The following is a 12,233-nucleotide window of genomic DNA, read 5'->3' as shown; positions in this document are numbered from 1 at the left end:
CCCTCCCAGCTGACAACCATGCTTCAGACTTCACTTAAGCAATCAAAAAAGAATGTCCACAAGCTCCTACCCTGAAATTTATTCACATAATTGTATCTATGCCCATATACTCTATTGTGATGGTTAATTTTACTGTGTCAATTTGAATGGGCCACAGGGTGCCCAAATATTTAAACATTATTCTGGGCATTTCTGTGAGGGTGTTTCTGGATGAGATTAACATTTGAATCAGCAGACTGAGTAAAGCAGACTGCCCTCCCCAATGTGGGTGGGCTTCATCCAATCTGTTGACGGCCTGACTATAACAAAAAGGCTGAGTAAGGGGGAATTCACTCTTTCTGTCTGCCTTTAAGCTAGGACATTAATCTCCTGCCTTCAGACTCACACTTGGACTGAAACAAATAGTGTCTGCTCTCCTGGTTCTCAGGCCAGACTTAGAGTGGAACTATACCACTGGCTCTCCCAGGTCTCCAGCTTGCCATCTCTATACTAGATAGACAGATAGATAGATAGATATTACATATATAGACAGGTATAGGTTTAGATATAAAAATTGGGAATTGGCCCATGCTATTATGGAGGTATGAAGGTAGGTAGATAGGTAGATAGATAGATATCCCCCATGACTTATCTGTGCTCCTAAATCCAGCCCCTCCTTGTGTGAACTAGATTCCATATCCTCTCATCTAGTCAAGGGCATTTTTCACCTCTCTTCTGCATCATCAATTTCTCCCTCTCTACTAGTCTACCAGAAAAGTCCCAAAGTCCCATCAGTATATAAGCATATGCAATTTCTCCCATCATTAAAAAAAATCAAACAAATTTGACTTCGCTAACTGCTCCATTCTTCTCCCCTAAAAACTACTCAAAAGACTCATCTATACTAGCATCTCCATTTCCATTCCTTCCATTATCTCTTCCCAGTATTTAAAAGACACTCCACCCTTGGGCTTCCCTGGTGGCGCAGTGGTTGAGAGTCTGCCTGCTAATGCAGGGGACACGGGTTCGTGCCCCGATCCGGAAAGATCCCACATGCCGCGGAGCGGCTGGGCCCGTGAGCCATGGCCGCTGAGCCTGCGCGTCTGGAGCCTGTGCTCGGCAAGGGGAGAGGCCACAACAGTGAGACGCCCGCGTACGGGGGGCGGGGGGGGGGGAGAAGAAAAGACACTCCACCCCACCAAAAGGGCTCACTCGTTTCAAGGTTACCAATGACCTTCATGCTGCCAAATCTTACAGTCAGTCCTCATCTGGCTCAACACACCAGCAGCATATGACCCAATTAATCACACTCACCTTCTTGAAACACCTTATTAGGCTTCTGTGAAAACTTTTGATTCTCCATCTACATCAGTCAGCATTCCTTCTCAGTACCCTTTGCCCATCCCTCCTTACCTCCCCAATCTCCAAACATAACAGAAGATTCAGGTCACAGACCTGGTTGTTCTCTTCTCCATCTACATTCACTCCCTTGGAGATCACATCCAGCCTGATGACTTTAAAATTAACTACAGCACACTGGTGACTTCCAAATTTATATAAACAGCCTAGAGCACTCCTCTGAACTTCAAACTTGTATACCCAATTATTTACTAGATACTTGAATGTCTAATGCACATATTGTACTCAATAGGTATAAAATTTCCCCGAACTGCTCCTTCCATAAATTACAATTTTCAGTAGGTACACCTCCATCCTTCTGATTGCTCATGCCAAAAACCTTAGAATCATCCTTGACTCCTCTCCTCCTTTCACACCTCACATCCAATCTATCAGCAAATACTGTTAGTTTTACCTTCAAAATAAAGCTGAAATCCTACCTCCTATCACCACCGCCACAGCTAAAACCTTGGTTCAAGCCACATTATCTCTTATCTGCTTGCCTCCATAGTCTAGTCTCAAAACAGTAGTCAGAGTGATTCTGTTAAAAGAAATGTCAATTTAAAGGATTATATACCATAACCAAGTGAGATTTATCCCAGGAATGCAAAGGTGGCTCAATATAAGAAAATCAATGTAATATGTCACTTTAATAGAATGAAGGAAAAACACCACATGATCATTTCAACTGACACAGGCATCTGATAAAAATCAAATATTCTTTCATGATATAAAAACTCAAAAAACTAGGGACAGAAGAGAATTTCCTCAACACAATAAAGGGGTTTATGAGAAACCCACAGTTAACATCATACTCAGTGGTGAAAGACTGAAAACTTTCCCCCTAAGATCAAGAGCAAGACAGATACTCACTTCCAGCAATGCTATTCAACATAGTATTGAAAGTTCTAGCCAGAGAAATTAGATATAAACAAGAAATAAAAGGCATTCAAATTGGAAAGGAAGAGTAAGACTACCTCTACTCACAGATGACATGATCCTGTATATTAAAAAAAAAACCCAAAGAATCCACAAGAAACTACTAGATTTTTTGGGGGGGGGGGGGTGCTGTGTTGGGTATTTGTTGCTGTGTGCAGGCTTTCTCTAGTTGTAGCGAGCGGGGGCTACCCTCCGTTGTGGTGCACGGGCTTCTCATTGCAGTGACTTCTCTTGCTGCGGATCACAGGCTCTAGGCGTGTGGGCTTCAGTAGTTGTGGCACATGGGCTCAGTAGTTGTGGCGTGCAAGCTCTAGAGCACAGGCTCAGTAGTTGTGGTGCACAGGCTTAGTTGCTACGCGGCATGTGGGATCTTCCCGGACCAGGGCTCGAACCCGTGTCCCCTGCATTGGCAGGTGGATTCTTAACCACTGCGCCACCAGGGAAGTCCTACCAATTCCAAGAAACCTACTAGATTTAATAAGCAAATCCAGCAAAGTTGCAAGGTACATGATCAACACACAAAAATAAGCTGTGTTTCTAGACAACAGCAACAAACAATCTGAAAGGAAATTAAGAAAGCAATCCCATTTACAATGGCATCTAAAAGAATAAAATAAAATATCTAGGAGGTGAAAAACTTGTACACCAAAACCTACAAAACACTGCTGCCAATTAAAGAAGATATTTCATTCATAAAGAAGACAAGTTCGTCACTTGTCTCCATAACATGAGCCTGTACTCCACAACGAGAAGCCACCACAATGAGAAGCCCACACACTGCAACAAAGAGTAGCCCCCACTCGCCGCAAAAAAAGAAAGCCTGCGCACAGCAGTGAAGACCCAACACAGCCAAAAATAAATTAATTAATTAATTTTTAAAAAAGAAGACAAGTTTCATTGCAACAAATGGAACACCTATGTTCGTGGATAGAAATACTTAATATTGTTAAGATGTCACACTACCCAAAGCTACCTACAGATTCAACACAATCTCTACCAAAATTCCAAAAGCTTTTTTTCAGAAATGGAAAAGCCAATCCTCAGATTCATATGGAATTGGGAGTTCCCTGGCGGTCCAGTGGTTAGGACTTGGCACTTTCACTGCCGTGGCCTGGGTTCAATCCTTGGCCAGGGATCTAAGATCCCGCAAGCCACCTGGTGCTGCAAAAAAAAAAAAAAAAAAAATCATATGGAATTGCAAGTGGCCCTGGATAGCCAAAACAGTCTTCAAAAAGAACAAAGTTGGAGACTCAGACTTCCCAGTTTCAAAACGTACTACAAAGCTATGATAAGGGTTTAGTAAGAATACACAAAAATCTCCTACAACTCAACAACAAAAAGACAAACAACTCAATTTAACAACACACAAAGGACTAGAATAGACATTTCTCCAAAGAAGATATACCGATGGCCAATAAGCATGTGAAAAGATGTTCAACGTCTTTAGTCATTAAGGAAATGCAAATCAAAACCACAACAAGATACCACATCACATCACCACCTAAGATGGCTAAAATAGAAAGAAAAAGGAAAGCAGAAAGATGAGAAGAAAGGAAAACAAAAGAGAAAAGGAAAAGAAAAAAAGAAAAGACAAAAGAAAAGAGAAAGGAACAGAAAATAACAAGTTTTTGAGAGGATTTGGAGAAATTGGAACCCTTATAACATTACTAGTTGAATGTAAAATGGTTCCACCACCATGAAAAACAGTTCTGCAGTTCCTCAAAAAGCTAAACATAGGGACTTCCCTGGTGACGCAGTGGTTAAGAATCCGCCTGCCAATGCAGGGGACATGGGTTTGAGCCCTGGTCCAGTGCGGAGCAACTGAGCCCGTGCGCCACAACTACTGAGCCCGTGCGCCACAACTACTGAGCCTGCGTGCCTAGAGCCCGTGCTCTGCAACAAGAGAAGCCACCACAGTGAGCAGCCTGCACACCACAACGAAGAGTAGCCCCCGCTCCCCGCCACTAGAGAAAGCCTGTGCGCAGCAATGAAGACCCAACGCAGCCAAAAATAAATAAAATAAATTTTAAAAATTAAAAAAAAAAAGAACTAAACACAGAATTATCATATGATCCAGCAAGTCCACTCTAGGTACAGACCAAAAAAGAATTGGAAAAAGGGACTCAAGCAGATCCTTGTAAGCCAATGTTCAGTGCACCATTATTCACAATAACCAAAAGGGGGAAAAAACCCAACTGTCTGTCAAAAGATGAATGGATACACAAAATATAGTATATACACACAACGGAACAGTATTCAGCTATAAAAGGAAATTAAGTGCTAATACATGGTACGACATGGATGAACCTTGAGAGCATTATGCTGAGTGAAATAAGTCCGATGCAAAAGGACCAATATTATGATTCCACTTGTATATACTACCTAGAATAAGCAAATTCATAGAGAGTATACCAGAGGTTACCAGGGGCTGGGCAGAGGGAGCAATGGGGAGTTATTGCTTAATTAACCAGTTACAGAGTTTGCCTGGGGTGATGCAGAAGTTTTAGAAATAATGGTGATGGTTGTGTAACAGTGAGTGTAATTAATGTCACTGAATCGTACACTTAAAAAATAGATAAATTAGCAAACTTTGTTATATACATTTTACAATTTTTTTTTAAAGATCATTCAGATCATGGTGTTTCCCTGACAAACCTCTCCAGTAGCTTCCCACCTCCCTCAGAATGAAAACCCAAATTTTCAAAATTGCCTACAAGGTCCTACACAATCTGTCTGACTTTATCTTCTACAATTCTCTATCTCACCCTGCTCTAACTTACTGGCCTCCTAGGCTGCTCTGCGGACACACCATGCAGGCTCCCTCAGAGCCTTTGCACTTACCTTTCCCTCAGATAGCCACAGGACTAGCTCTCTCACTTCCTTCAGGTCTTTACTCAAAAATTACCTTCCCAGCCAGGCCTTCCCTGACCACCCTGACCACCTACTGTAAAACTGCAGCTCCCTACCCCCACTGACACTCTTCACCTTCTGATATACCAGGCTTTTGACTCATTGCCTATCTCTCTCCAAAATGCAAACTCCAAAAACGAGCGATTTGTGTTTTTGTTCATTGATGGTATCCCCAGTACCTAGAGCAGCGCTCAATAAATATCTGTTGAATTAACAAAGGGAGACCACTGTTCAATGGCATGAAAATCTAAATGCCCTACCCACACCGACCTTCAGCTCCCTAAAAGTTAACGCACCGAACTATACAAAATCCTTAGTACTCTGACTTAAAGACCACTAAATTAACATCCTAAGGATTCTAATATCCTCTTCCATAGGGAGAATTTTTACATACTCAAACATATCCAGAAAACAACTCAAATTAAACCAGGGAAAACACAACAAACCATTAAGGATTCAATGCTTTGAACTCAAAAAATCCAACATAACTTGTTACACTACACAAAATGGGCTGGGTGCCTGGGAGGTGGAAAGGGAGAAGGAAGATGTCCGTCTCTAAGGAATATCCCACACACAGCCCAGAGGCCTGCTCTGCCGGACTGAGCACCGCCAGTGTCGGAGAAGGCTAGAATGATACCTCAAGGGTCTGGAGGTGGAAGCAGGGTTGGGGAGGACACGTTACCGTGAGAAGAGTCAGTTCAATGGGACTTCTCCTTCAGCTGGACGACTTGTGCAGCGTCCCAACGGCATTGCCTGGAACCCAGTCACTCATGCTGGACACCAATTCAATCGACCTTATTCCCGCGGGTCAGAGTCCACGCCGGAGCGTCACGGCGCACACAGCATACGTCACTTCTAGGACACGGACCTTCCCACCCCTCCCTCCGGGGTCCGTCGGCCCCCAGTCCACCACTCCCAGAGCGCCGCGCTGCAGCCCCTCCCACCCTAGCCCGGCGGGCTACGCGAAACGCATGCGCGGAGGACTCCCGCCGCCGCTGAGCACTCAGGGAAGTGTAGTCTCCTTGTGGGTGCCCGTGGGCCGCCAGAGTCCTACGTCCCGGCGGAACCTGGAGAAGTCAGAACACTCTCGCCACCCGGGTTCTTATCCCCACCTTCACACCTGTCCGGTCACCTCACGCTCACGGTCCGATCCCACGCGCTGGGCTTCCGTCAGGGCGGGCCCCAGGGGAGAGCGGATACCCGGTCTTCCCTTCAGCGGGCTGTGCTGGAGGAGGCGGGGCCCACTGCCCGCCTCCCACCGCCCCCCTCCCCGCCCCCCTCCCCGCCCCCCTGTCTCCCGCGGGCCGCGGGCCGGTGCCCGAACAGAGGCGGCGGCCCCCGCAGCAGCCGCAGGAGGGGCGGCGGCGGTGGGCGCCGCAGGCGATGCCCCTGCCCGGCTGCTCCGGCGTGGGGCAGTGCGAGCGGCGGCGGGGGAGCAGGCAGGGGGCGGCGGCTGCGGCGGCTGCAACAGAGGGGCCGAGAGCTGGAGGCGGCGGCGGCGGCGGCGGCGGCCTCGAAGGGCATCGGCGGAGGCGGTGATGGCACCAGTGGTGATGTGAGTGTGTGCTGGCTGGGGCCCCGGGGGCTGTCCAGCCCGAGGCGGGCGGCCCGGCGGCGAGCGGGAGCGGGAGGCCAGGGGCGGCCGAGGGATGCTGTGTGCCCGGTGCGGAGCCGGGAGACGCCGCCCGCCGCCCGCCGCCCGCCGCCCGCCGCCGCCGCCGCCGCCGCCGCCGCCGCCGCCGCCGTGGACCGTCCTGGCGCTGCGGCGGCCGGCGCCGCGCAAAGAGCGGCCAGGTGTGGGGTTCCCGGGCAGAGGCTGGGGCAGCGCAGGCCGAGGGGCGTCTGCGATTGTTCTCAACACTCCTCCCCCACCCCACCCCGTGTGTCTGTTTGTCACTTGCAGCTGAAGATGGAAAGAGCCAGGCGAAGGGGAGGCGGCGGCGGCGGCGGCGGCCGTGGCCGCGGCGGCAAGAATGTAGGGGGCTCTGGCCTCAGCAAGAGTAGACTCTATCCCCAGGCCCAGCACTCCCACTATCCCCACTACGCGGCTTCAGCCACCCCTAACCAGGCTGGGGGCGCAGCCGAAATCCAGGAGCTGGCCTCCAAAAGGGTGGACATCCAGAAAAAGAGGTTTTACCTAGATGTGAAGCAAAGCTCCCGGGGCCGGTTCCTAAAGATAGCCGAAGTCTGGATAGGGAGAGGCCGGCAAGACAATATCAGAAAGAGTAAACTGACCCTCTCCCTGTCTGTGGCCGCGGAGCTGAAGGACTGTCTAGGGGACTTCATCGAGCACTATGCCCACCTGGGCCTGAAAGGCCACCGACAAGAGCATGGTCACGGCAAAGAGCAAAGCTCCAGGAGGAGACAGAAGCACGCAGCACCCTCCCCACCAGTCTCTGTGGGGTCCGAAGAGCACCCTCACAGTGTCCTCAAAACAGACTACATAGAGAGGGACAATAGGAAATACTATCTAGACCTAAAGGAAAATCAACGGGGTCGCTTCCTAAGGATAAGACAAACCATGATCCGGGGAACTGGCATGATAGGTTATTTTGGCCACACTTTGGGCCAAGAGCAGACTATCGTCCTCCCAGCACAAGGGATGATTGAGTTTCGGGACGCCTTGGTTCAGCTCATTGAAGACTATGGCGAAGGGGACATAGAAGAACGCAGAGGTGGAGACGATGACCCAGTCGAACTCCCAGAGGGGACTTCTTTCAGAGTGGACAATAAAAGGTTCTACTTTGATGTGGGCTCTAATAAATATGGAATTTTCCTGAAGGTAAGTGAGGTGAGGCCACCTTACCGTAATACTATTACTGTTCCATTCAAAGCTTGGACAAGGTTTGGGGAGAATTTTATCAAGTACGAAGAAGAGATGAGGAAAATTTTCAACAGCCATAAAGAAAAGAGGATGGATGGCAGAAGGGCCAGTGGTGAAGAGCAAGAATGCCTCGACTAGAATGAAATTGAACTCCATCAGGCAAAAGTTAAAATCATAAATTGGCTAAAAGTACTGATCCATAATCATTTGAAGAAATTTTTCCTCTTTTTTTGGCCCTTTGTTATGAGTAGTACCTCTAGTAGTTATACTTCAAGGAGTCTGATTCTCATGTTATGTTATCCATAAAACACTATAATTCTTATGGGAATTTCAGCCTTCCCAGAGCTAAATAGTTTAGCTGCTTCAGCTGCTCCAGACTATTGAAGTATGCAAATCAGCACAGTGTGACATTCTGACCTTCTAGATACCATAACTAAGATTAACATTGCACTATGACATAAGCTTAAAAAAAGATACATATACCTAATATGTAAGTGTGAATTTCTATTTAACAAGTTCCCCCAAAAAAGTATTCCATTCCTACTTCATTAAAAGCTGCTAGGATTACCTGTAGGACAGTTACCACAGAAACAGAAACTGACTTCTATTATAAATATATTTATTTACAAAAGTACGAGTAGAAATATATTAAATGTCCATTGGATAACTGAATATTAAACAGTACCATTAAAGAATCGAATCTTAGAGTTACTATAGTATTCTATAATTTCAAATTTTGTGGTGACCCTACAGTTTATACTTGCCATATCAATGCCATGAGAGAGTTTTAATTGGTTATTCTAAGCTAGTTATAATCCCATCTTCACCTCTGATTATTGTACCATATATTATTATTGACTTTCCAAAGTTTCAGGAATTACTTTTATGTCACTGTTGCGTGGGAGGCTTTGCTATGGAAATCTTGATATTTTAGCTTTTCATGCTAATTTGAAGGTTGTGAGAGGTTCTTTCCCAAAATACATCATGGACTCAAGGTGTTATATTTTATGCTGCTGCTTTAGCACTGTTTCAGAAGGGTTGGTGCACCAGTTACCTGATATAAAAATAATCTGTAGTAATATATTTTAGTAGCACTTTTGCAGTTGCTGCCCTGAAGTCCATTTCAACACTTACAGTATAAACCTGACTTTTAAAGGTGTTTTAATTCCAGGAAAAAAAAAAGTTTTTTTCTAAAAAGCATTTAGAATAAATATACAATTTCAGCCTGGAAAAATATAATTTGAAGATTGGTTATAAACATATTTGAAAGAATAATTCAGGCATTTTTCCAAGGTGCTCTTTATGATACTTTACACAAGGTTTACTTTACACAAGACTCACCCACTTACTGGTATTAAAAATTACTTTCCAGGAAGTGCCACAGCAATTTTTCAACACCCAAGCAATTTTTTAAACAAGTGGATATAATGTATATGTGTACCAACCCACCCTGTATTAACTGACTGAAATTTTATCTGTTGAGCTGCATTTTATCTGAATGAAATTACTGTCTTTTATCTTGGCTTTATTCACCTCCCACACAATGAGTCCATATAATCATGTTTAGAAGCCAGACACTGATTTCAGCCCCCAAATATAGCTCTCATTGATGAGAGCTGGCTGCATGGATTGAGTTCAGAATGTAGCTCTTCTTTTATATGCTATAAGTAATTCACAATTATTTTAACAGTTGATTTCCCTCCAGAGGATTGTCCCCAAATACACTTAAGTAAGGTCACTAAGAAAACTTTATGATATGAATTAAGAAAATTAATTTCACAGATTTACGTTACTTAAGAACAAGCAATCAGTAACCTAGACATACATACTGGTGTTGGCTTACTGATTGTATTTCCAGTTTCCTCAAAGTATAAAGGAATCTCCCCAGTTCATTATAATTGTGGGCCATCTGGATCACTATGGACCAGCTGAAGGTTAGAAGATGGTGTTAGGACTAGAGTTAATAGCTCATGGCGGGTGTTGAGACTCTAAAAGTAGCAAGGATCTTCAAACAGTCCTCACTGTAAAATAACTATTCTAGGCTTGATAAAAAGTAGTTTTGGGGTATGTGAAGGAGTGGTGTACACTTGAATTACTGTACTACTGATTGCTTTGCTGCCCATCATAGTGCCTATTAATAATAATCAACCTGTCAGATTTTGGCAAACTGGAGCTGTGAATATTCCAGTATTTGAGTGTTCCTATCACTATTGCTGTGACTGTATACTCTCTCTTAAAACTTTCCCTTCCAAAATATTTATATCTGTTAAATCTAAATAATTTCCTTGGTTTTTAGTCTGGTAAGGTTTGAGTGTGTGTGTGTGTGTGTATATATACATATATATGTATATATATATATACACACACACACACACACACACACACATCTATGTGTGTGTATATATGTGTTATATATATACATACACATGATACAATGCCAGACTTAAATATCTTTAACTCATTGTATATAAATATTATTAGTTTAATTTTGCATTAATAATTTAAGTGAAAAATTGGTTAGGCAGCCAAATTTTCTACATTGTATGTATACTTCAGAGTTTTTACCATCTCAAAGCTACAAACTGGATAGATGCATATGTACCGGCAGTTGAATATACTTTAGAATCATTAAGCCTTCTGCCAGTCCTTTTGTTTCATTTTCTTCAAAGTTAATGTTCACTGAAAAATGAAATGATGCTATGATTTTTTTTGATACTTAAAATTTCCAGTCATTCATTAGCCATAATCAAATAAGATCCAATCCAAAACTCTGGTTTAGGACATGTACTGAGATGTATCTTATAAAATACGCTACTATTCTTATCTGTGCAATATACATTTTATTTATTGTCATTTGTAACATAAATGGAGCTGCAAGTGTACATGGTACTCTTCAAAATAATAGGATCCCTGCCTTGAAGACATAAAACTCTTAAGGCAACTGGATGTTAGAATTCAAAAAGTGAGCATTAAAAGTTAGTAACCAAAATTACTAGTTCACTATATAATTCTAAAACACTGATGATGTTTGCACATAATAATTCAAGCATAATGTGGTACAGACTCAAAACTGTAATAATATAAGCTGATAGTATGAAATTTGGAAACGGGTCCCTCATAATCGTTGGCAGTGTGCTCCTACCAATTGAAAGCAGCACTAATCTGTTGCTTATATGCAAAAGGTGCAATGTATTATAAAAGTATTAAACTTCTGCCACATTTTATAATTTTCCTTGTTAAAGCCCCAAACTGCCATGTCCCTTAAACTTGAGTCAAACACAAGCTTATTTGCACTAAAGAGCATGGCCAAAAAATAAATGACAGGGTGGAAAAGCTAATTGGAACCTCTTGAAATAATTGGTTCTAATGGGAGAATTTCACATTTGTCTATTTGAAAGCTATATGGTCCAGGCAGACAATCTGTCAGTTCACTAATTTAATAATGCACTTTACCTTTTGTATATAAAAGATGTACATTTATGCCACTTGACCGGTGGGATGTGTTTCAATAACTATGTAGTTAGAATCTGTAGGGTGAGCTCTTGCATGCATATGTTTGTGTTGGAACTGCCGTAGTAACAAGTTTCCATTAAATCAGTGTAATGGAGAAGGGTAGAAAATGTTTCTGCAGCAAATCCCAATACATTTAACAAAGAATTTTAAAGTAGAGTTCATATTTGTATTCTTCAGGACTAGAATCAATAAAAAACTATTTCTAGCCCAGGTTAGTATTACAGTTGAGATTATATCTAATTGAGATTCCCCGTGATACCCTGAAAATGAATTTTGGGAATTTGTGCAGACAAAAAAATTTTTTACAATTCTGTTTCATTGTTGATGTGTGTTTAAATTAGTAATGAAAAGACAGTACATGATACTATATTAGAATTAAAAGTATGATTGGCTGATATGGCATCGTTAAGAAAACACCCAGACTAAAGAAAGTTCAAATTAAGGAAATGCAAAGAGCCTAAGAACAATTGCTAAAATAAATATGATATTATTTCAAAACTTGCAGAAGAACTAACTTTCACCAACCAAAAAGGGTATTAGGGGCCTTAGTGTATCCTTCCATCCTGAAAACTTCCTAAGATATACATTTGAAAACTAGATAATTGTTGCTTAATAATAGGTTGTATGTACTTTACTAACAACACTGTGTACTAACAATTCATCAAGAGTA

General features: G+C 43.2%; 2 protein-coding genes across 6 annotated transcripts in view; one reads left to right on the top strand and one right to left on the bottom strand.

Annotated features, from left to right (window-relative positions):
• WRN (WRN RecQ like helicase) overlaps positions 1–6,034 on the bottom strand; it is a 138,221-nt gene extending 132,187 nt beyond the window's left edge. For all 5 annotated transcript variants that reach the window (XM_082680305.1, XM_082680307.1, XM_082680306.1 and 2 more), the window contains exon 1: positions 5,909–6,034. The gene's annotated coding sequence lies outside the window, so the exon portion shown is untranslated. The remainder of the gene's footprint in view (positions 1–5,908) is intronic.
• Positions 6,035–7,135: 1,101 nt separating this feature from the next.
• Positions 7,136–12,233, top strand: part of PURG (purine rich element binding protein G) — a gene marked incomplete at its 5' end in the record, with an annotated part of 34,968 nt that continues 29,870 nt past the window's right edge. The window contains one exon of the mRNA XM_082680553.1: positions 7,136–8,008. Within this exon, the coding sequence (XP_082536679.1) occupies positions 7,136–8,008 (873 nt within the window). The remainder of the gene's footprint in view (positions 8,009–12,233) is intronic.

The sequence above is a fragment of the Grampus griseus genome (genome assembly GCF_964374135.1).
Source record: "Grampus griseus genome assembly, chromosome: 21".
Classification (NCBI taxonomy): Eukaryota; Metazoa; Chordata; class Mammalia; order Artiodactyla; family Delphinidae; genus Grampus; species Grampus griseus.
Note: the sequence above shows the minus strand (reverse complement) of the source record. Positions and strands in the feature narration are given on the sequence as shown.